Source organism: Salvelinus sp. IW2-2015, linkage group LG26 (genome assembly GCF_002910315.2).
Source record: "Salvelinus sp. IW2-2015 linkage group LG26, ASM291031v2, whole genome shotgun sequence".
Classification (NCBI taxonomy): Eukaryota; Metazoa; Chordata; class Actinopteri; order Salmoniformes; family Salmonidae; genus Salvelinus; species Salvelinus sp. IW2-2015.
Genome location: NC_036866.1, coordinates 30,037,470 through 30,061,757, shown reverse-complemented (window position 1 = coordinate 30,061,757; position 24,288 = coordinate 30,037,470). Strand labels below are relative to the sequence as shown.

The 24,288-nt window shown below is 44.2% G+C and overlaps 1 protein-coding gene across 3 annotated transcripts in view; it reads right to left on the bottom strand.

The window, feature by feature from the left end:
• LOC111953048 (ELKS/Rab6-interacting/CAST family member 1-like) overlaps positions 1 to 17,854 on the bottom strand; it is a 29,959-nt gene extending 12,105 nt beyond the window's left edge. For 2 of the 3 annotated variants that reach the window (XR_002875805.1, XM_023972135.2), the window contains exons 1-13: positions 17,664 to 17,854; positions 11,063 to 11,834; positions 10,628 to 10,816; positions 4,423 to 4,714; positions 4,205 to 4,332; positions 3,976 to 4,050; positions 3,741 to 3,896; positions 3,309 to 3,476; positions 3,049 to 3,216; positions 2,788 to 2,925; positions 1,777 to 1,917; positions 367 to 507; positions 81 to 274 (exon numbers count right to left, since the gene is read on the bottom strand). Coding sequence is in view for 2 of the 3 variants with exons in the window: in XM_023972135.2 (XP_023827903.1) it covers positions 81 to 274; positions 367 to 507; positions 1,777 to 1,917; positions 2,788 to 2,925; positions 3,049 to 3,216; positions 3,309 to 3,476; positions 3,741 to 3,896; positions 3,976 to 4,050; positions 4,205 to 4,332; positions 4,423 to 4,714; positions 10,628 to 10,816; positions 11,063 to 11,608 (2,336 nt within the window). In the remaining variant the exon portion in view is untranslated. Of the gene's footprint in view, positions 1 to 80; positions 275 to 366; positions 508 to 1,776; positions 1,918 to 2,787; positions 2,926 to 3,048; positions 3,217 to 3,308; positions 3,477 to 3,740; positions 3,897 to 3,975; positions 4,051 to 4,204; positions 4,333 to 4,422; positions 4,715 to 10,627; positions 10,817 to 11,062; positions 11,835 to 16,081; positions 16,278 to 17,663 lie in introns of those variants that run through there. The other variant, XM_070435239.1, reaches the window with a different exon arrangement.
• Between the last annotated feature and the right edge of the window lie 6,434 nt (positions 17,855 to 24,288).

Sequence of the window (24,288 nt, the reverse complement as noted above, 5' to 3'; positions counted from 1 at the left end):
GTATATAGATAAACTGCTGTTTACAGAGGCTGCGTTAGTCACAAACAAGTAGAGTCTGGGTCAGAGAAAGATACACATACTTCTCCAGCTCGTTGATCTTGCGGTCCTTGTCGTTCTTCTCATTCTCCATCTCTCTCAGGATCTCCAGCAGCCGGTCCACCTCCGCCTGAGCCTTGCCAGAATCCTCTCTGTYTCGGGTCACTTCCTGCTCCAGGGAGGTGATGCGTTCCGACAGCTCTGTGTTCGCCTTGGCCTCCAACGTCGCATTCTGGGCCTGAAAACACAGTCAGACACATTTTTTTATTTTTATGATCAGACAAGTAAGTAAAAGTGGCCTTAGATCATTGTCTAGAGGCAACATCTCACCCTCTTAAGATGGTTCTCCAGTTTGAGACACTCCTCCTTCTTATGGTCCAGAGAGATCTCCATACTCTTCAGCTTGGAGTCCTTCTTCAGCCCCGAGGAGGCCAGGGATGATGCATGCTCCTTTAGGTCCAACAGATTGGTCTGGAGAGAGGAAGAGGGGGTTAATAAATTAAAGAGTTTCATTCCAAAATGCTATATATCCATTTTCAGAAATGTTGGTAAATTACCTTTTATTGTTTAAAGAAATTATGAAAGGGATGTGTGTTTTTTCACTATCTAATCATGGCATGGGGTTGTTCAATGACAGGTTTGAAACAAATACATGTCTATCACTTGATGGTTTCATTTCAGACAAATAATCATGTTTTTTTGCTAAATGCTACATACACTGAGTGTACAAAACATTAAGAACACCTTCCTAATATTGAGTTGCACCCCCGCCTTTTGCCCTCAATTTGTCGGGGCATGGACTCTACAAGGTGTCGAAAGCTTTCCACAGGGATGTTGACTCCAATGCTTTCCACAGTTGTGTCAAGTTGGCTGGGTGTGGTGGACCATTCTTGATACATACGAGAAACTGTTTAGCGTGAAAACCCCCACAGCGTTGCAGTTCTTGACACACTAAAACAGGTGCACCTGGCACCTACTACCATGCCCGTTCAAAAGGCACTTCAATCTTTGGTCTTGCCCATTCACCCTCTGAATGATACACACAATCCATGTCTCAGTTGTCTCAAGGTTTTAAAATCCTTCTTTAACCTGTCTCCTCCCCTTCATCTACACTGATTGAAGTGGATTTAACAAGTGACATCAATAAGGGATCATAGCTTTCACCTGGATTCACCTGGTCAGTCTATATCATGGAAATGTTTTGTACACTCAGTGTAAATGACTCTCAGGGAAACAAGTACTGCTAGGTTTTACATAGTAAAATGTAACAAATAACTACATTACATTTGTTTTTTGATACATTTGTGACATCAATATTTAAATTTAAAAAATAATAATTCTATACAGTAATATGACCTCTATGTAAAACATTTACATTTGACATTAGTCATTTAGGAGATGCCCTTATGCAGAGAGACTTACAGTTAGTGCATGCATCTTAAGATAGCTAGGTGAGACAACCACGTATCACAGTCAAATATACAGGATATGAACATTCCGTTCCAGCTAAACAATGGATATATAGTGTTTTTCCCAACAACAAAAAATTATTCTTAATCTTTTAATAAAAAATCTGTAATATTTTACACACACGAAGGTACTCATAAGCAATCATTTATGAAAAAACAAAAAACAAAATGTGAAACATTTGTTGATATAGCGTTTTGAAAAAATAATAATAATGAAGAAAAAAATCTAAAGTGTCAACAGTGTCACTACATTTTGGGTGTGTGTGTGTACCTCTCTGTCAGACAGATCTCCCTGCAGCAGACTGACTTTCTCCTTCAGATCCTTCAGTTCTTTCTTGTTGCTGTCGATCTCCTCAGTCTTCTCCCTGTCGTCTCTGTCTCTCTGCTCCTTCAGACGCTCGATGATGCGCTCCTACAGACGTGTGTCATTTCAGAGCCCATATGAGAGTACAAACACCCCGGACAGAAACAGCACTGCTCATGAGTCTCTGCCGGAGTTGGACAGTGTGTGTGTTTGAGCACTGCATCGGGTACCGACGGTTCCCCACGGGTGACCCATAACAACAACAAAAATCTGCTGGCGGGTGGAATGAAAGCATTCCTTGAACCCGTGGGTTGGCTCGCAGTTCAGAACAATTATATTGCGGGTCGGAAATGTTTTAAATCATGCTTATACAATTTGTACAAACCCAGCAGCTTGTTTTATTGGTGTAAATTCCATTGTGTGAGCGGTGCAAGACCCAGCCACAGTGAGAGTGTGGAGCAGGGAACTGTCCGTTATTGGGGCTGAAACACTTTAATTTGTCCACGTGCAGAGTCTTTCGAAATTCAGACTTTCATTCACCATACACTGGCCATATAATTAGCGTTTGACCAATATGGCTGGTAAAGGTTTAAGTATTTTTGTAGTCTATATAAAAAATTCGGGCAATTATTTATTTAAGTTTCAATTAAACTATTTGAAAATCAAAACAATATTGAATGCAAAGGTCATGTTTTGTTATATTTGAGTTATCAATGTGCCGCATGGTTTCTTTTATCCAACTGTTGAATAGACATGCAGACAAATTCATTCTAGCAGGGAAAAGGAATAGCCTACTGTCTGGAGTCATAAAAACAATTAAATAAATTGATGCAATTTGGCGGGTAATYGACCGGCTCTCGGGAACAATTCTAAGCGCGTGGGTCGGTTTGGGGAGAACAACCTGTCCTGATGTCAGGTAGGTATCGGAATTGATGTGGCAGGCTGACCAATGTAGGACTCTAGTGTGTGTGTGTGTACCTTCTCGGCGAGGGACTCCTCCAGTGTGTTAAGAGCTGTGTCTGTGTTAGAGGTGTCTGTCTGTAGAGACTTGACTCTCTCCTTCAGGCTACTCATCTGCTTCTCCTTGTCTCTCAGCTGTTCCTGCAGGTTCTCAATCTGGCACACACACACAATTAGGTGAGCTAGACAAAAAACATACACAAAACGCTTACTAAACAGGACGTTGTATGACTTTGTATCCCATTGCATTATACAGCGTGATATATAGTCAAGCTCCACCTTCTTCTGCAGGACATTGACCTTGCGCTCCTTGACCTCCAGCATGTCCTTGAGGTCGTGGATCTCTCCGTTGAGCGTGCCCTTCTCCTCAGACATCTCCTGGATCTGTTTACTCTTCTTGTTCAGCGTGGTCTCCTTCTCCTCCAGACGCAGACGCAACGCATCCACCTGGCCAGCAGAGGGGAACCGCTCAGCCTACTGGCTCTGTGTGTGTGTGTGCGTGCGTGCGTGCGCGCGTGTGTGTGTGTGTGTGTGTGTACCTCTGTCTGTAGGATGGCAGCTCGTTGTTCTTTAGCGGTCAGCGACTCCTTGAGGACCTCAATGTGCTGTTTGCTATCAGAGAACTGGTTGGTCAGAGTCTCCAGCTTGGTCTGTAAACCTAGCAGCTCTGTGTCCTTCCTGGACATGTCCTGCTTTACTTGGTCCATCTGAGAGAGAGAGAGAAAGACAGAGGTGGAGGAAGAGGGAAAACAAGAGCAGGAGAGGGGAGAAGAGGAATGGTAGAGAAGTAGCGGGTGATGAGCAGAGGGAGAGGAAGGAGTGCATGGCTATGAAGAGAACATAATGAGAACACGTACAACTATAGAACAGATTGATATTGAGCTGATTGGAAGGAACTGAATTCTGACCTATCAGAACCAAGGGCAACTGAATTCAGACCAATGGGAACTGAGGGGAAGTGACCATCTAACCTTGTTCTTCATGAACTTGGTGTGGCTGCGGTAGACCTCCATCTGTTTCATATCCTCCTGTCTCTCCTCACAGCTCAGCAGGCCGTTGGACTTGAGCATCATCACCTCCTCCTCCATGTCCCTCAGACCTCGCTCCAGAGAGTTGATCTTAGCATCCTGACACACACCGGAGAGATAAGGGGTTTTAAGCCACAGACATAAACACACTTACAGATACAGCCACACACACGGGTACCTTCATGTCGATGACTGTCTGTAGAGCCTTGGTTTTGGTGGACTCTGGGGTTCCCTCATATCGACGATGCAGCTCCTAAAGAGAACAAGGTTGTCACACCTCACACACATTGTCTACTACACAACACTCAATCCCAAATGGTTTGTATTGTGACCCAACTAAAGCCCCTCTATGTGTTACCTTCCTCCGTCTCCCCTCTCTCCTCCTCATCTCTCCCAGTGTCCCTCACCTCTCGTAGAGCAGCCGTCTCTCTGTCTCTCTGGTCCAGTAGGGACTCTAGATGGTGTCTGTGCATTTCAGCATCAGCCAGTCTCCTTGTTCTCTCCTGGTCTTCCTCTGAGGCCTTAGCCGACGGCCCTGGAATACAATAATATGGTCATTTAGAAGATGCGTTAACATTGGAAAATGACTAATATGGGTCGCTGCGTGTGTGTCCCAGTAACCCACCTTTGCTCTGCAGCATCTCCAGCAGTTTCTTGATGGACTCGTCCCTGGCGCCCAGGGTCTGTTTCTGGGTGTCTATCCTCAGCTCCATCTCCTCCAGGGTCTTTCTGAGCAGGAACAGCTCCTTGGCCTGACGCTCGTGGTCCCCATGAAGTCGCCGGTAGTTCTCCTCCGTTGGTTCAGAGTTCAGAGCCAGTTCGCGACCCTGGCTGGCAGGGTCCTGCTGGAGCAGCTGGTTCAGGTCTCTCTGGATCCTCAATTCATCCTGCAAGGCCTGGACCGTCATGTGGAGGTGCTAGAGAGAGAGCAAGAGATAGGGGGGAGAAGAGAAGGATCGGTGGGTACAGCAACAAATATACCACCTACTCAATCAGGACATTCTGGCATTCCCATGTAGTGAAATACAGAGAGCAAAAGCACAATCAGCCAGCATTCATTGTTTGCAGCCTGTACTGCCACAGTTCTTTGACAGAGTAGCTATGTGACAGAAATACAATGCTGTGCTCTATTCTCTGCTTTGGATCAGCTGGGAGGTGTTTCAGACAACAGCACAAAGACAAGTCCGTGTCTGTATCCCTCGCCCCATCCCTTTGCCACTCGCGCTCTCCTTCGCTCTGTCTCTTTCACTCCCCTCCTCACCCTCCCGTTTCTCTCACACGTTCCCTCATCCTCTTTCTCTCCTCCTCGCCCCTCCCAGACCCAGTGACTAAGTCTGACTCACTGATCCCTCGCTCCATTCCTCTCCCTCATGAGAAGAGACAACAGAGAGGCGTTTAAGAGATTGGATACAGCAAGCTGATCTAAACAGAACACACACACAGTAAGCAAAGCTCTGCAGCACAACACACTGCAGTACAATGCTATATATGGGTCAAACGTACGATAAACACTAACATATCAACACTGACACTACCTCCCTCTCTCTTTATATATTTATCCCTCCCTCCCATTTGTATTCATTCCCTATCTTACCACAAATATCTTATACATCCACTTTAATATGAGCCAATTAAGCATTTTTAACATTCTGACATGACAAATGGTGTATCTGAGTGGAGAGGGGAGTGGTGTTTAGTGAGTAACAGGCGATGTTAAATAGCTGAGTATCAGTCGTACTACTGTAGGAGATGGAAGATGACAGCCATTTTACAGCGCTCGCGTCACATTCTGAGACTAATAGCAGTCACTTATCACTGGGGATGAAGGGGATCAATGTCTTCTATTTTCTACTGGGATGACAAGAGCTGCAACCAATGCGCGCGCACACACACACACACACACACACACACACACACACACACACACACACACACACACACACACACACACACACACACACACACACACACACACACAAGGAGAGTGGCTGTGTGAGGTAGCCTCACTACTGTAGGGCTAATCAGCGGGTGCTCTAATTTAAAGATGGCTGTTTTCAGACTGTCAGCCCCCCACTGCACAGGCATCTGGGTAATTACCCTGTCCGTCTAACCGTCAGCCCCCTCACACAGCCACTCTCCCGTAGTGTGTGTGTGTGTGACTCAGCAGGGCATAATGGGCAGGAAAAGAAACACCAAATTATCCAGATCAGGCCATTAATCATTAAAGACATGCCTTATGTCAGGATGCCAGTGTTCAGAGGGGAAATACATTCATTTGATTAGTGAAGTCCAAAACATGAAGTGAAAAATCATCGATGTTTTCCAGACATCTGGATTATAGATGATTTCCTAAATACACTAGTTCTGAAACAGAATTGATCCCCATTTCTCATACAGTTAATATCCTGTTGCTAGTTAACACACACACACGATGACAGAAGGTTGGAGTGCAGAAAATCCCCCTGCCAGCATTCACACATTATACACACGCAGTGATGGGGTGCTGAGCTGAGCATTATCCTAAACGCAGAGGCAGCGTCTCCTCTCACTCACTCTGAAGAGCAGGAGAGACAGAGAGGTGGGTACCTGTGTTTAAAGCACCTGATGTGGAATTGAACTTGGCACAACCCCAAAGGAGACAGGAGGGGGTAAGAATCAAATGCCATTGACTGCTAAAGTAGGAGTTTTGATTAATAAATAAGTTGGAGGCTTGACCCCTCACTGGCCAATCAGAATGTGCTCCTTGGCTAAATATGCAGTTGCTTCAACTTGTGTATTTACAGTCTTATGTACCGTGTTGTCATCAACTCCAATTCGAATGTTAGTCTTTTATAGCCTAGTTTGTTAAATAGCCTACAGAAACAAAATGTGGGCCTGTCCCATCTTTGCATAATATGTTGACCAAGTTTGCGGTCCACATTGTTCTAAGTAATTGAATGGCTTCAATATGGAAATTTATTGTTAAAACATAGCATTCCTACTAATATAGGGAAAGGAAAGTGGGATACATAGTCAGTTGTCCAACTGAAATGTGTCTTCCGCATTTAATCATGAGCCTATAAACCAGAGTTACACTGTTAGCACTGAGGCGATGTGCCCTAGTAGGAAGATATCTTTATGCAGCTCACCCTGCACTATCAGCTCCAATGTAAATAACATGAGTAAGTCTACCTCTGATAAGCGTCCCAGTAAAGCATTAAAAACAATCAAACAACCCAGAAAAGCGCTAAAAATAGCCCATATTAACATATGTAGCCTAAGAAACAAGGTCCATGAAGTCAATAACTTYTAACAGATGCCATTCATATTCTGATTAATTTCTGAAACTCACTTAGATAATACCTTTGATGTTACAGTGGTAGCAACAAATGGTTATAACATCTACCGAAAAGACAGAAACGCCAACGGCGGCGGTGTTGCTGTCTATATTCAGAACCAAATTCCTGTAAAGATTAGAGACGATCTCATGTTAAATACCGTTGAAGTAATATGGCTACAGGTTCATCTGCCTCACCTAAAGCCCATTCTTGTGGGAAGCTGCTATAGACCACCAAGTGCTAACAGTCAGTATCTGGATAACATGTGTGAAATGCTTGATAATGTATGCGATATCAACAAAGAGATATATTTTCTGGGTGATTTAAATATTGACTGGCTTTCATCAAGCTGCCCACTCAGGAAAAAACTTCAAACTGTAACCATTGCCTGCAACCTGGTTCAGGTTATGAGTCAACCTACCAGGGTAGTTACAAACAGCACAGGCATTAAATCATCAACATGTATTGATCATATCTTTATTAATGCTGCAGATATTTGCTTTAAAGCAGTATCCAAATCCAATGGATGTAGTGATCACAATATAATAGCCATATCTAGGAAAACCAAAGTTCCAAAGGCTGGGACTAATATAGTGTATAAGAGGTCATACAAGAAGTTTTGTTGTGATTCATATGTTGATGATGTAAAGAATATTTGCTGGTCTGAGGAGCAATCAGACGCTGCACTTGACACATTTATGAAACTACTTATTCCAGTTACTAATAACCACGCACCCATTAAGAAAATGACTGTAAAAACTGTTAAATCCCCTTGGATTGATGAGAAAAAATTGTATGGTTAAGAGGGATGAGGCAAAAGGTATGGCAATTAAGTCTGGCAGCCCAACTGATTGGCAAACATACTGAAAATTAAGAAATCATGTGACTAAACTAAAGAAAAAGAAACTACACTATGAAACAAAGATAAATTATATAAAGAATGATAGTAAAAAGCTTTGGGGCACCTTAAATGACATTTTTGGAGAAAAGCCAACTCGGCTCCTTCATTCATTGAATCAAATGGCTCATTCATCACAAAGCCCACTGATATTGCAAACTATTTAATGACTTTTTTCATTGGCAAGATAAGCAAACTTAGGGATGACATGCCAGCAACAAACGTTGACACCACACATCCAAGTATAACGGACCAAATTATGAAAGACAAGAATTGTACTTTTGAATTCGTAAGGTCAGTGTGGTCAAAAAAATTATTGTTGTCTATAAATAAATACATAATACAAACCCAACCCCTCTGAATCAGGGGATAAGACTACTGTAAATTGCATTATGTCTGAGCCAAGGACATGCCAAACGTAGTCAATAAGCAAGATTGAATTCACTATAAGGCCTAAAAAGAGCAAAACATTTTAATTAAATTAAAATCAAAACTTGTTTTAAAATAGGCTATGCATAGATATAGTTACAGGCACCATAATTGTTCCCATGAGCATAATATAAGGCAATGCAGACAATGGAAGGTTTTACACACATCCAAACTTTTCACAGAAGCTGGACAAAGCTCCAATATAAAGAGAATGTCAACCGTTATACTGCTCCCAAATATGTTTTAGAAACATAATGGAGCCATTTTACAGATGGAATTCACACTTCTCCAGAAATAGCAGACGGTTCCTAAATTCCACTGCATGCGAGCTGGACGATCTCATCACAAAGCTAGYACGGTGAATCATTCTAATAAGTTGGTTTTTTAATCAAATTAAAATCACTGTTTTTTTTTTTTACAACAATATTTCTAAATAGCTTGGGGTCAGAACCATGATATCATAAAACCAACAGGATAAAAAAAGACATGAAGGATGGCTGTTGAACCAGCCTTTGTTACAGCGTATAGGTCTAGGGTAAGGGTAGCCTACGGAGGGAATGGTTTTTAATCATGTGAAAAGGAAAACAAGCAATTGTTCGAGGAAAATAAGTTCTAAACACAAGGGGCACCAGCATCATCTCATATCTCGTTTCGTGATGGGCATATGGACACATGTAGCCTATTTGGAGGTGGTTTACGCACACCCAAAACGAGAGCTGGCTAAAATAATGTAGGCCTACACAATACATAAAAAGGGGACGTTCGCTCACTGTTTTGCTGCTCCCAAACTTGATATTTGAATAAAGCGTTGGAGATTAAGATTCATTTCAAAGCAGTCTCACGAGTCAAACCCTTTCAGGCTTGAAAGCAGAATTAATTGAGGGGAGGCTATATGCTTGGTTTATTATTTTATTTATTTAACCTTTATTTATTTAAATAGGCAAGTCAGTTAAGAWCAAATTCTTATTTACAATGACGGCCTACTAGGGAAGTGGGTAAACTGCCTTGTTCAGGGGCAGAACGACAGATTTTTACCTTGTCAGCTCGGGGATTCGATCCAGCAACCTTTCAACGCTCTAACCACAAGGCTACCTACCGCCCCGAGGGTTACCGGAACAAAAAGCACATCCCCTCTCTTGTTCAATGAGCATAAGGGCACTGTGCGTCACGGCTAGATTGGTTGCCCTTCCGCTCACAAAATCCATGCCCTTACAACCGCGTTACTGCTAAGAGCTACCTGCTTTTCATTGGTCTTAAATCTTCCGATATGCGCCGCATTAAATTCCGTTTTGTGCTTGTTTTCAAGGACACACCTCAAATATTGCCATCTCTCCCACCTCAGCACAAGTGAGCTGATATTAGGCATGAACCTGGTGCATGGGGCCAGTTTTTACATGCTGAAAATGCAAACTAACGTGTGTTTGGTACTCACACCGCCGTAGCGGCAGCCAAAAATAGAGCCCTTGGTCTCTGATTAGCAAGTTCGTCTTCAGTATGCCGAGTTGTGAGCCGTCACCACATAAGACAGCAATGTGAGGAAACTAAAAGTCTTCTCTCTCACACACACACACACACACACACACACAACACACACACACAACACACACCACACACACACACACAACACACACAGGGGGGGGGGACTAAACGCTTGCTTTTATATGCTTTCCCCCAAGAGCCTGCTATTTACTTTATGTCTTATCCCCAAGAGGCTGTTCTGCTGTTTCCATTATTTATTTTCTCTCTATGGCAGGTACAGTACAGTAGCGTTGTAACATCCCCCTAGCTCAATCTGAAGCTCATTTTTCACAGGTTTCCTCTCATATCTGCTCACTACATCCTCCCATTCCTTTAACAAAAGGGGGATGTTGTGTACAGARTTATGCAGCCATTAAACTAACACCCCTCTTTCATCTGCAGTATGTAGCATGAGCACATAGCTGCATATAAGAGGATTAGCTGATGTTGCTAAAGCTACACATCCTCCCCCAGACACACACAGCCGATAGCTACAGGATAGGTTAGAGCCTACATCTCTCCCCTGTCACACACACAGCCAATAGGCTCTAACCTGCCCTTTGCTCGTGGTAGTAAATTGCCCCTAAACACAAATCTGGGATCAGATTATCTAACCCCCAATTCTTTCTTTAACAATTACATGGATGAAAAATATCACCCACACCAACCTGTGTCTCGTCTTGCACCACGCGGTATTGTTCCTTCCAGACAGTGATCTTYGACACCTCGTCCTTCCTTAGGGCTCTCTCCTTCTTCAGCTCAGGGCTCCAGAAGGTCTTTATGGAGTTCATGGAGGAACTCAGCTTGCTCTCCTTCACCTCCACCTCACGACACAGCAACTCGTTCTCACGCAGTACCTGAGGGACCAGGAGACTCAGTCAGTCAAACATACAATCTGACTTTCACTCACACACTCTGCACCGAATCGTTCTCACACAAACCTTTGTATGGCAGACACTCCGTAAAAGTCCAACTGGATGCGCTGCTCAAAATACGGTCATGTCAAACGTGTCATTGCAAAATGTCCTTATGACATCACAGCTTCCAATCTCACTAAAATATGCAAATAAGTAAATTAGATAGCTGCAACTGGGGCTACTGACCTCTTTGAGCTGGGCCTGCAGGTCCAGTATGGTGTTGTCCCGGGCTTGTCTCAGGGAGTGGGGCACCGTAGAGGCCATGTGGTGATCCCCAAAAGCCAGGGAGTCACCTGCCATCATACCCCCAGGGAGCCCAGCGTTGGCTGGGGCCGACGTGGCGATGTTTGGCGTGCTGGCTGCCACGCCTCCACCCCCACCTGCGCTCGCCCTCGACCCGTATGTCACTCTCTGTCGCCCCATTGTGGTCATCTCCCGACCACTCTTGTTAACGCGGTCGGACATGGCGACCTCGTTGTCGCTCAGGTACATGGGTCCTGAGGTGGCGTAGGCTGCATTGAGGGACTGGATGTTCTCCATGGAGAGGGTCTTACCCCCKGCTCCGCCTGGACATCCTCCGCTGCCCCCCGTGCTGTTGGTGCGACGGTGGCCCATCCGTGGTGAGCGGGGGAGARGAGGGGAGCGCCCAGAACCCTGGCTGCTCCCCCCATCTCTCCCTCCTCCGCTGTGGTTGGCATCCGCTCGGCCAACGGAACGGGCGCTGCCGTACATGTTTGCTGAAGCAGAGGAGTGGACGGCTGGATGGTGGGAAGAGGTGCAGTGTCCGAAACGTGGAGATGTAGCCTTGTCTAGTGTGTAACGGACTCAACTGAAGTAAGTGAGCGCTTGTTTCATGTGAAACAGCTGAGCGCTCTCTCAATCTCAGAAGGGACTGAGTGACAGCTGCTCTTGGAGTTAGATAACGACCATTCAGAGGGTCGATACACAGGAGACTGATCTGGAAGGAACAGAGTTGGCTAAATGAGAAAGTCCATACACCGAAAGGCAAAAGCATACCATCGCTGCTTTACTGTAATATCGGTCTAGCCATGATGCATGAAATGAGGAACAAGTTGAATATCACTAACACACAGTACCAGTCAAAAGTTTGGACACACCTACTCATTCAAGGGTTTATCTTTATTTCTTAATATTTTCTACATTGTAGAATAATAGTGAAGATATCAAAACTATGAAATAATACATATGGAATCATGTAGTAACAAAAAAAGTGTTAAACAAATCAAAATATATTTTATATTTGAGATTCTTCAAAATAGCCACCCTTCGTCTTGATGACAGCTTTGCACACTCTTGGCATTCACTCAACCAACTTCACCTTGAATGCTTTTCCAACGGTCTTGAAGAAGTTCCCACTTCCCACATATGCGGAGCACTTYTTGGCTGCTTTTCCTTCACTCCCAAGTAGCGCAGCGATCTAAGGCACTGCATCTCAGTGCTAGAGGCGTCACTACAGAACCTGGTTAGATTCCAGGCTGTATCACAACCGGCCGTGATTGGGAGTCCCATAGGGCAGCACACAATTGTCCTGTTGATAAACAAATGACAGTGGGACTAAGCGCAAACCAGATGGGATGGCGTATCGCTGCAGAATGCTGTGGTAGCCATGCTGGTTAAGTGTGCCTTGAATGCTAATTAAATCACCTGACAGTGTCACCAGTAAAGCACCCGCACCTCCATGATTCACGGTGAGAACCACACATACGGAGATCATCCGTTCAACTACTCTGCGTCTCACAAAGACACGGAGGTTGGAACCAAAAATCTCAAATTTGGACTCAGACCAAAGGACAGATTTCCATCGGTCTAATGTACATTGCTCGTGCTTCTTGGCCCAAGCAAATCTCTTTTTATTATTGGTGTCCTTTAGTAGTGGTTTCTTTGCAAAATTTCGACCATGAAGGCCTGATTCAAGCAGTCTCCTCTGAACAGTTGATGTTGAGATGTGTCTGTTACTTGAACTCTGTGAAGCATTTATTTGGATTGCAATTTGCTGGGAGCTCTAATGAACATATCCTCTGCAGCAGAGGTAACTCTGGGTCTTAATTTCCTGTGGCGGTCCTCATGAGAGCCAGTTTCATCATAGCGCTTGATGGTTTTTTGCAACTGCACTTGAAGAATTGTTCAAAGTTCTTGAAATTTTCCGTATTGACTGACCTTCATGTTTTCAAGTAACGATGGACTGTTGTTTCTCTTTGCTTATTTGAGCTGTTCTTGCCATAACATGGAATTGGTATCTTCTGTATACCACCCCTACTTTGTCACAACACAACTGATTGGCTCAAACGCATTAAGAAGGAAATAAATTCCACAAATTATCTTTAAAACAGACACACCTGTTAATTTAAATGCATTCCAGGTGACTACCTCAATAAGCTGGTTGAGAGAATGCCAAGAGTGTACAAAGCTGTCATCAAGGCAAAGGGTGGCTACTTTGAAGAATCTCAAATCTCAAATATATTTTTATTATTTCATAGTTTTGATGTCTTCACTACTATTCTACAATGTAGAAAATAGTAAAAATGAAGAAAAATCCTTGAATGAGTAGGTGTGTCCAAACTTTTGACTGGTACTGTACAGACGTGGGCAAAAGTTTTGAGAATGACACAAATATTAATTTCACAAAGTTTGCTGCTTCTGTGTCTTTAGATATTTTTGTCAGATGTTACTATGGAATACTGAAATATAATTACAAGCGTTTCATAAGTGTCAAAGGCTTTTATTGACAATTACATGAAGTTGATGCAAAGAGTCAATATTTGCATTCTTTTTCAAGACCTCTGCAATCCGCCCTGGCATGCTGTCAATTAACTTCTGGGCCACATCCTGACTGATGGCAGCCCATTCTTGCATAATCAATGCTTGGAGTTTGTCAGAATTTGTGCGTTTTTGTTTGTCCACCCGCCTCTTGAGGATTGACCACAAGTTCTCAATGGGATTAAGGTCTGGGGAGTTTCCTGGCCATGGACCCAAAATATCGATGTTTTGTTCCCCGAGCCACTTAGTTATCACTTTTGCCTTATGGCAAGGTGCTCCATATGCTGGAAAAGGCATTGTTCGTCACGCAAAGCTGTCACCAAACTGTTCCTGAATGGTTGGGAGAAGTTGCTCTCGGAGGATGTGTTGGTACCATTCTTTATTCATGGCTGTGTTCTTAGCTAAAATTGTGAGTGAGCCCACTCCCTTGGCTGAGAAGCAACCCCACACATGAATGGTCTCAGGATGCTTTACTGTTAGCATGACACAGGACTGATGGTAGCGCTCACCTTGTCTTCTCCGGACAAGCTTTTTTCCGGATGCCCCAAACAATCGGGAAGGGGATTCATCAGAGAAAATGATTTTACCCCAGTCCTCAGCAGTCCAATCCCTGTACCTTTTGCAGAATATCTGTCTGTCCCTGATGTTTTTCCTGGAGAGAAGTGGCTTCTTTGCTGCCCTTCTTGACACCAGGCCATCCTCCAAAATTCTTCGCCTCACTGTGCGTGCAGATGCACTCACACCTGCCTGCTGCCAATCCTGAGCAAGCTCTGTACTGGTGGTGCCCCGATCCCGCAGCTGAAATCAACTTTAGGAGACGGTTCTGGAGCTTGCTGGACTTTCTTGGGCGCCCTGAAGCCTTCTTCACAACAATTGAAAATTCACAACAACCGCTCTCCTTGAAGTTCTTGATGATCCGATAAATGGTTGGTTTAGGTGCAATATTACTGCCAGCAATATCCTTGCCTGTGAAGCCCTTTTTGTGCAAAGCAATGATGACAGTACGTGTTTCCTTTCAGGTAACCATGGTTGACAGAGGAAGAACAATGATTCCAAGCACCACCCTCCTTTTGAAGCTTCCTGTCTGTTATTCGAACTTAATCAGCATGACAGAGTGATCTCCAGCCTTGTCTTCGTCCACACTCACACCTGTGTTAACGAGAGAATCACTGACATGATGTCAGCTGGTCCTTTTGTGGCACGGCTGAAATTTAGTGGACATGTTTTTGGGGGATTCAGTTCATTTGCATGGCAAATAGGGACTTTGCAAATAATTGCAATTCATCTGATCTCTCTTCATAACATTCTGGAGTATTTGCAAATTGCCATCATACAAACTGAGGCAGCAGACTTTGTGAAAATTAATATGTGTCATTCTCAAAACTTTTGGCCACGACTGTACATCCAGGGTCCCTACACCAAGTGTGTAGGATGAGTACCTCAAATGTCACAACTATGCAGACCGTAACCCCCAAAGAGCAAGCAGAGGTTATAGTGGCAAGAAAAGAAAACTTAGTAGGCAGGAACTAGGAAGAAGCAGACTCTAGATGAGTCTGTACCATACACTCCAGAAGAGGTCATACTCATGTTTCTGCATTCAACAACACTACATTGTTGCCTTTCCAAATACAACAAAGACAAGCTGATTAAAGGAGAAACCAGAGTGGAAACCACACTACCAACCATAGGCATAATCTTGCAATAAAACCTGCTCTAAGGTTTTTCAAAGGGCCAATGCATTTTGGCAGATGCTTTGAGCGTGTCCAGTAAGAAATTCCCATATAGACAGCCCACCAACTGGGTGTAGATATCCATTAAAACAGTGATATGGGAATTCTTCCATAGTAGCCATTATACCGTGGCTAGTAAAAAGTGTTTAAAGCAATTTTTCTATGAACCTGTTTTAGCCGATACACTTTTCTACCGAATCGAGAACAAAGCATGTATCTTGTCTGTGCTCAGTRGCAGGRGGTTCTCCAAAAACAAGAGAATATAAAGAAAAATTGTCAAATCCACATTTTGTATGGAGTGAGAAATAGGGTTGGGCGGTATCCAGATATTCATACCATTCCTTTACCATACCAGGGTATACAGTATTACCAGTAGTGCACACAAAACTAATTTAGGGAGCAGAGATCTTGATCCAAGAGGGATTTGCTGTAACCAAGACACTTGATCTAGCAAGCTTGCCACTTAGATAGAACGTTAGCAAACCATATAGCTGGAACCCTGAACTGGAGATAACTATCTAAGATGTGGCAAATAAATTAACTTATAAGCAGTGGCGTAGCACTCACACCTGAGCTTTAGGGCGCCCCTCTTGCATTTGTGTTGATTTTTGTTTTGGTTGCACTGTCATCTACTTCTTTCTACACATGGCCACGGCTGTGTCGCATAGAAACGATGTCGATAGTCATGTCATCTTACCATTCAAAGGGAATGTATGCAGCCAGCTATACACTCGTATCCCCCTTGGACCGGTTCGTACATAAAACATTGTCCATTCAGGCTGCAAAGGCGTTGGTTTTCGCCTTCATTCGACTTAATGGCGAGAAGGCAAAAAGAAACGGGGAAAATATGCATACTTTCTTTATGAAACACCCTTTTCCCCCACCATGCTACAGTGGCTAATGCTAGTCCCGGATGTTGTGTATTATGTTTCATAAAGCTGTTACATGTTATTTTTCCTGTTTTGCTCCGACTTCTCGCCGACTTGTTCCTGAAAATATTTTGGGAAATGCGAGATGTCCTAATGATTAAAGGAGGGAACTCCCGTTACTTGTTGGAAAAATATGAATTTCACTATCTTTCTGAATATTCTCAGATTTTTTGAGAACCACCTGCAACTGAACACGTACATGTAAAATACGTTTCTTCCCAATAGACGAAGAAAGTATAGGCAAGAACAGGTTAGTTGAACATTTTTATTTCTACTAGCCAATGTATAAAGGCTACTATGGAATAATTCCCATATCGCCGTGTTAATGTAGGCCTATTGCTCCTATGAATGAATGGACAGTTGTATCAATACATATGTGAAATCCGCTACACCTACAGTTCAATAGTAGGCTCTGCAAAGACCGTTTTGTATAGATAATTTAGATTTTTTCCCTTACGTTCAGCGTCAAAGATAGAATTTCATGTAGGGACGCTGGTACGTTATGGTACTGTATGTGTCACGTCACCTGGCTAATGTAGGGAGGAGCGCCCCTTTTCAATTGTATCCAATGACTGCGAGTTGTGGGCCCAAAAATGCGACCGATAGTACAGAATTTCCTAAGAAACCCCACTTACTATCTTTATCCGTGATACATTTCACCACGGACCATTTCGATTGTAGACTCCTCATAAATGTATCCATAGCTAGTAGGAGTTTCAAATGGCAGCCTAGCTAAAAGCTAATGTGACTTATCAAGCGTTACAATGTAACGTTTTGCTGCAATATCGAAAAAGAAATATTGCAACGTAACACTGTTCCGAAATTGAATGTAGATTGATGGATCTTGCACTAGCCTATTTCGCGCAAGGTAGTGTGCTACATTGTTTCTTGTTCGCTACGTTAGCTATGACTGAAAGGGCTGGCCATTTAAACATTGGGGAATAAAAACCTCATGGATGCAAGATAGACTGCTAACAAAACTGATAAATGGTCTGAAGGTAATACGATTGTCAACTTGGGTTGCAAGACGTCTAAAATCTTTAGTAATGGACAACATCTAAAAATATATATATTCGTTAAATACAGGAGCCACCCAATCGCTCCCTCTCAAATATCCCTTTCTTTTCCTCCTCCATTGCTGTAGGGCTGAACATCATTTACGGGGTTTTCCTTCATTTAAAGAAATTTGCTCCCCCCTAAAAAAAACTAACAATAATGCCGTTATTTTCTTTGCCAAAAATGTCATAATATTCTGATGCATACATATTCATAAATATGATATGGTCAAGCAGAATCCTTAGAAATGAACACAATGATGACGAAAATCACTTATAGAGTGAACTAGCCTACCGTGCTGTAGCTCTGTCTGATGGGGGTCAGTCAAGTCAGTTTGTTGTATCCTGCGTCAAATGGAAAACGGCAACATATACGGACATTTTCCCTTATTTCCCCAGCATACCTCTATCTAATTTTCCCATATTTTTTGCCAACACAACCAGCGGCTCTCGCTCTGGAGAGCCTGGGCGCTTCAGTGACGTCAAGCCCGCGATGCGCGTTCACGACTGTCATCGCTACACTTTAATCCCAAAGGCGTGTTCCCGACGACATACCATAACGTACAGAAAGTCGGTTTACTTTACAATTAATTTACTAGCCTTTTTACCTAAGTGTGTTATTTTGTGTAGCCTAGAACTGTTTCACCAGATAGGCCTAAAGTGTTTGAGAACCAATTTTAGGGTTGCAATCACCAAGAGGAGGATGGTAAAAATGAATTAATTTCCTTTAAATAAATGTTTGAGTCAGATGTTTGATACCTGACATAATTCCTCAGTTTGGTTATGAAGCCAGTGGGCATTCTCCTTGGATAGGTCTAGACCTATGCTAGGTACATCTTATTTGACATTTTGTTTAACTCTCTCTCCTTCTATTTCTCGCTCATGGTCCTAGATAGATGGTGTGAGGGGCTGGGCATGGAGCGGACCCTGCAGCTGTACGTTGGGGGGCCCAAGTACAGCGTGGCAAACAGGCAGATGGACTGCCTCATGAACTGCTTGTTAGGGCAGGTTAAAATGGACATCTGAAAAACCAGAAAGAGTAAGATAGAGGGGGTCGACTCAACTGATGCCGAGGCACTGAGGGGATTCTGTTGAGCTAGCCCGTGTTGCACTGGGCTATGGCCTGTAACGTAAGGGGGCAAAACCGGTGAGGGAGGCCTTCCCAGTTTAAATCGAACAGTAATCTGAGCCGCACGGTAATACTATTTTCCATAAAATACTAATATCTATTTTCCATAAAATATACTGAACAAAAATATAAACGCAACATGAAACTATTTCAAATATTTTACTGAGTTACAGTTCATATGAGGAAATCAGTCAATTGAAATTAATACATTAGGCCTTGATCTATGGATTTCACATGACTGGGAATACAGGTATGCATCTGTTGGTCACAAATAGCTTAAAAATGGGCCTTGCATTGGGCCTCAAGATCTCGTCACGGTATATCTGTGCATTCAAATTGCCATCGATAAAATGCAATTGTGTTCGTTGTCCATAGCTTATGCCTGCCCATACCATAACCCCATCGCCACCATGGGGCACTCTGTTCACAACATTGACATCAGCAAACCGCTCGCCCACACGACACCATACACGTGGTTTGCGGTTGTGAGGCGGGTTGGACATACTGCCAAATTCCCTAAAACGACGTTGGAGATGGTTTAAGGTAAATAAATGAACATTAAATTATTTGGCAACAGCTCTTGTGGACATTCCTACAGTCAGCATGCCAATTGCACACTCCCTCAAAACTTGAGACATCTGTGGCATTGTGTTGTGTGACAAAACTGCACATTTTAGAGTGGGCTTTTATTGTCCCCAGCACAAGGTGCACCTGTGTACTGATCATACTGTTTAATCATCTTCTTGAGGTGAATGGATTATCGTGGCAAAGGAAAAATGCTCACTAACAGGGAGTTAAACAAATGTGTGCACAACATTTTAGAGAAATAAGCTTTTTGTGCATATAGAACATTTCTGGGATCTTTTATTTCAGTTAATGAAACATGGGACCAACACTTTACATGATGCGTTTATATTTTTGTCCACCCGGTGCAAACTCCACCCACACGGGCAGGAGGGGCAGCTTAATCTAATCCCCTCAGTGGTAGGGTGATTAAATAAATAAAAAATCCTTAGCAATCTATGCACAATACCCCATAACGACAAAGCAAAAACTGTTTTTTGGAAATTTTTGCAAATGTATTAAAAATAAAAAACTGAAATACCTTATTTACATAAGTATTCAGACCCTTTGCTATGAGAATCGGAATTGAGCACAGGTGCATCCTGTTTCCATTGATCATCATTAAGATGCTTTTACAACTTGATTGGAGTCCACTTGTGGTAAATTCAATTGATTGGACATGATTTGGAAAGGCACACACCTGTCTATATAAGGTCTCACAGTAGAGAGTGCATGTCAGAGCAAAACAGTGGCCTCCATCATTCTTAAATGGAAGATGTTTGGAACCACCAAGACTCTTCCTAGAGCTGGCCGACCGGCCAAACTGAGCAATCGGGGAGAAGGGCCGAAAAGAGAAACAACAGTCCATCATTACTTTAAGACATGAAGGTCAGTCAATCCAGAAAATTTCAAGAACTTTGAACAATTCTTCAAGTGCAGTCGCAAAAACCATCAAGCACTATGATGAAACTGGCTCTCATGAGGACAGCAAAAGAAAAGGAAGACCCAGAGTAACCTCTGCTGCAGAGGATAAGTTCATTACAGTTACCAGCCTCAGAAATTGCAGCCCAAATCAATGCTTCACAGAGTTCAAGTAACAGACACATCTCAACATCAACTGTTCAGAGGAGACTGCGTGAATCAGGCCTTCATTGTCACGTTCCTGACCTTATTTCCTTTGGTTAGTCTTTATTTAGTTGGTCAGGACGTGAGCTGGGTGGGTGTAGTCTATATTATGTGTTTCTTTGTTTAGGTTTGTCTTATTGGCCTGATATGGTTCTCAATCAGAGGCAGGTGTTTTATGTTGTCTCTGATTGGGAACCATATTAAGGTAGCCTGTTTTCACTGTTGGTTTGTGGGTGATTGTTCCTGTTCTTGCGTTCATCTGTGTCACGCCCTGGCCTTAGTTATCTTTGTTTTCTTTATTATTTTAGTTAGGTCAGGGTGTGACATGGGGGATGTTTGTGTGTTTTTGTCTAGTCGAGGGTGTTTGTAGTGTCTAGGGGGTTTTGGTAGAGTTTATGGGGTTGTGTTCAGTGTAGGTGTCTAGGTATGTCTATGGTTGCCTGAGTGGTTCTCAATCAGAGACAGCTGTCTATCGTTGTCTCTGATTGGGAGCCATATTTTAGGCAGCCATAGGTATTAGACAGGTTGTGGGTAATTGTCTATGTCTATGTTGCATGTGTGCACGTAGGTTTGTAGCTTCACGTTTGTTGTTTTTGTATTAGTTTGTAAAAGTGTTTGTTTCGTCTTCGTTATAATTAAAGAAGATGTATTCGTATCATGCTGCGCCTTGGTCCACATAAAGACGATCGTGACAATCTGTTTTTGTGTTCTCTAGTTCGGGACTGTAGCTTCGTTGGCTTTTCGTCTGTTTGTTTTGTTCATTATAGAAGAAATATTCTAATAAATATGGATACATACCACGCTGCGCTTTGGTCCTCCTCTCCTTCTACCGACAGAAGCCATTACATTCGAATTGTGGCAAAGAAACCATTACTAAACCATTACTAAAGGACACCAATAATAAGAAGAGACTTGCTTGGGCCAAGAAACACGAGTAATGGATATTAGACCGGTGGAAATCTGTCCTTTGGTCTGATGAGTCGAAATTAGAGATTTTTGGTTCCAACCTCCGTGTCTTTGTGAGACACAGAGTAGTTGAATGGATGATCTCCGCATGTGTGATTCCCACCGTGAAGCATGGAGGACATGGTGTGATGGTCTGTGATTTATTTAGAATTAAAGGCACACTTAACCAGCTTGGCTGCCACAGCATTCTGCAGCGATACTCCATCCCATCTGGTTCGCGCTTAGTGCGACTATCATTTGTTTTTCAACAGGAATATGACCCAACACACCTCCAGGCTGTGTAAGGGCTATTTGACCAAGAAGGAGAGGGGTGGAGTGATGCATCAGATGACCTGGCATCCACAATCACCCAACCTCAACCCAATTGAGATGGTTTGGGATGAGTTGGACCACAGAGTTGTCAGGACCCGGTGCGAGAAACAGTCACTAATAATTGGCAGAACCCAGAAGATGAGGCAGACACAGCAGTACTAGAGATGGTGGTTTAATAAAAAATAGATATCTTCCAAAATACAAAAGAAAATCCACAAAGTGGTAAAAACAGCAAGGGAAAAAACAAACCTCAAAAGACCAATCCAAAAATACACGAGAACAAAACCAGAGAACCTCTGGAAAATCCAACAAGAGAAAAATGTTCACAAAGGCTGGGGCTGGGTGCTAACATACAAACACTGAGCAAGGAACTAAGGAACACACAGGGTTTAAATACTAACAAGGGAATGACTTACAGGTGCAAACAATAATTAGGGCAAGAAAAACAAAAGGTACAAAAAAGGTGCAAGGGGGACATCTAGTGAACAAAACCAAACAGTCCTGGCCAAAACCTGACAGAATCCCCCCCCTAGGAACGGCTCCTGACGTTCCTACCAGCCTTCTCAGGGTGGAGGACCCTGAACTGACGAATGAGGTCAGGGTCCAGTATGTCCTTGGCAGGAACCCAGGAGCGCTCCTCGGGACCGTAGCCTTCCCAGTCCACCAGATACTGCCCGGACCGCTGCACCCGGCGGGAATCCAGTATCCGGTGGACGGTATAAGCCGACTGGCCTCCGATGACACGGGGCGGAGGGGGAGGTCTGCCTGCCGGGATAAGGGGAGAAAAAACAACAGGTTTTAATAAAGAAATGTGAAATGTGGGATTGATTTTAAGGGATCTGGGTAAGTGCAGGCGAAAAGTAACGGGATTGACTCTCCTGGCAATCTTAAAGGGACCGATGAATCTCTGGGACAGCTTGCGAGACTCCACCCTTAGCGGTAAGTCTTTTGTTGAGAGCCATACTCTCTGGCCGGGGTACAGGGTAGGACCGGGACGGCGACGTCTGTTGGCTTGTCGCTGGTACTGCTGTGAGGAACGCAGAAGATTAAGACGGGCCTTCTTCCACGTAAGCCGACAGCGTCTGATGAACCTCGAGGCTGAAGGCKCTCTGACTTCTGCCTCCTGGTCCGGGAACAATAGCGGAGCATAGCCAAACTGACACTCATGCAGAGACATACCAGTGGAGGAGGAGCACAAGGTGTTGTGCGCGTACTCGGCCCAAACAATGAAGGATGACCATGTGGACGGGTTGTTGGAAACCATACATCTGAGGGTGGTTTCCAGCTCCTGATTCATCCTCTCAGTTTGGCCGTTGGACTCCGGATGGTACCCTGWAGATAAACTGGCCGTGGCCCCTATGAGTTGGCAGAAGGCCTTCCAAAACCTTGAGGCGAACTGGGGACCTCTGTCGGAAACCATATCTTGCGGGATACCAAAGACTCGGAACACATGGTTAATCACCAACTCAGCTGTTTCCTTGGCAGAAGGTAACTTAGTCAAGGGAACGAATCTGMCCGCCTTAGAAAACCTGTCGATGATGACTAGGATAGWAGTATTACCATGGGACGGAGGAAGGCCAGTAATAAAGTCCAATGAGATATGGGACCAGGGTCMMTGGGGAATAGATAGAGGGTGAAGGAGTCCTTGAGGGCGGAGGTGAGAAGATTTGCCCTGGCAGCACACGGAACAGGCCTTGACGAAAGTGGCAACGTCTTCTTTTATGGTGGGCCACCAGAACTTACGCTGGATGAACTCCAAGGTGCGACCTACGCCCGGGTGACAGGTGAGGCGAGAGGAGTGCCCCCACAGAAGGACTTGGGACCTTGCTGCCTTGGGAACAAACAACCGATTAGCAGGACCTCCTCCAGGGCCCGGTTCGATGGCTTGGGCTTGTTTCACGGTATCCTCCACTTGCCACGAGATCGGAGCCACGATCTTAGCGGCCGGAAGGACAGTCATGTCAGTATCTTTTCGAATGGCAGGAGAGTAGATTCGTGACAAGGCGTCCGGTTTGAGATTCTTCGACCCGGGTCTATAGGTGAGAATAAACTGGAATCGGCTGAAGAAAAGAGACCATCGAGCTTGTCTGGAGTTCAACCGCTTCGCCTGCTGGATATACTCCAGATTTTTGTGGTCCGTAAGCACTTGAAACGGTTGAGAAGCCCCCTCGAGCCAGTGTCTCCATTCCTTCAATGACATCTTAACCGCTAGGAGCTCACGATCCCCCACATCGTAATTCCTCTCGGCCGGGGTAAGCCGGTGAGAGAAGAAGGCGCAAGGATGAAGCCTCTTGTCTTCACCCCTCTGTTTGCTAAATACCGGTTTGAGGTCATGGTAACACTCGGGAACTCGGGACAGGTCGATGGATTCTAGAGACTCGGGAGGGGAACTCGGGGAACTTGGGAAGATACAAGTGGCTTGGCACGTAGGACCCCACTGCTTGATAGTGCCCACAGACCAGTCGATGTGAGGGTTATGGCTGTGAAGCCAGGGGTATCCAAGGACGAGAGGGAACTCGGAACACGAGGTCAGATGAAAGTTCATCACTTCCTGGTGTTGGGAAACTGAAAGTCGCAAGGGGGTAGTGACACGAGTGACAAGTCCAGATCCCAAAGGGCTTCCATCCAACGTAGTTAACGGGAAACATAACCTCCTCCCATCCATCCAACTCCCGCCTGCTCATTCCAGTTACCCTTTCCTGGGACAACCACGAGCTTCCCCTTCAAGCCTTGGTAGACTCTGGAGCCGCAGGTAACTTCATGGATGGTGTCTGGGCGAAGGAAAATGGCGTTCCCTCTGACCTCTAAGTGATCCTAAGGCGTT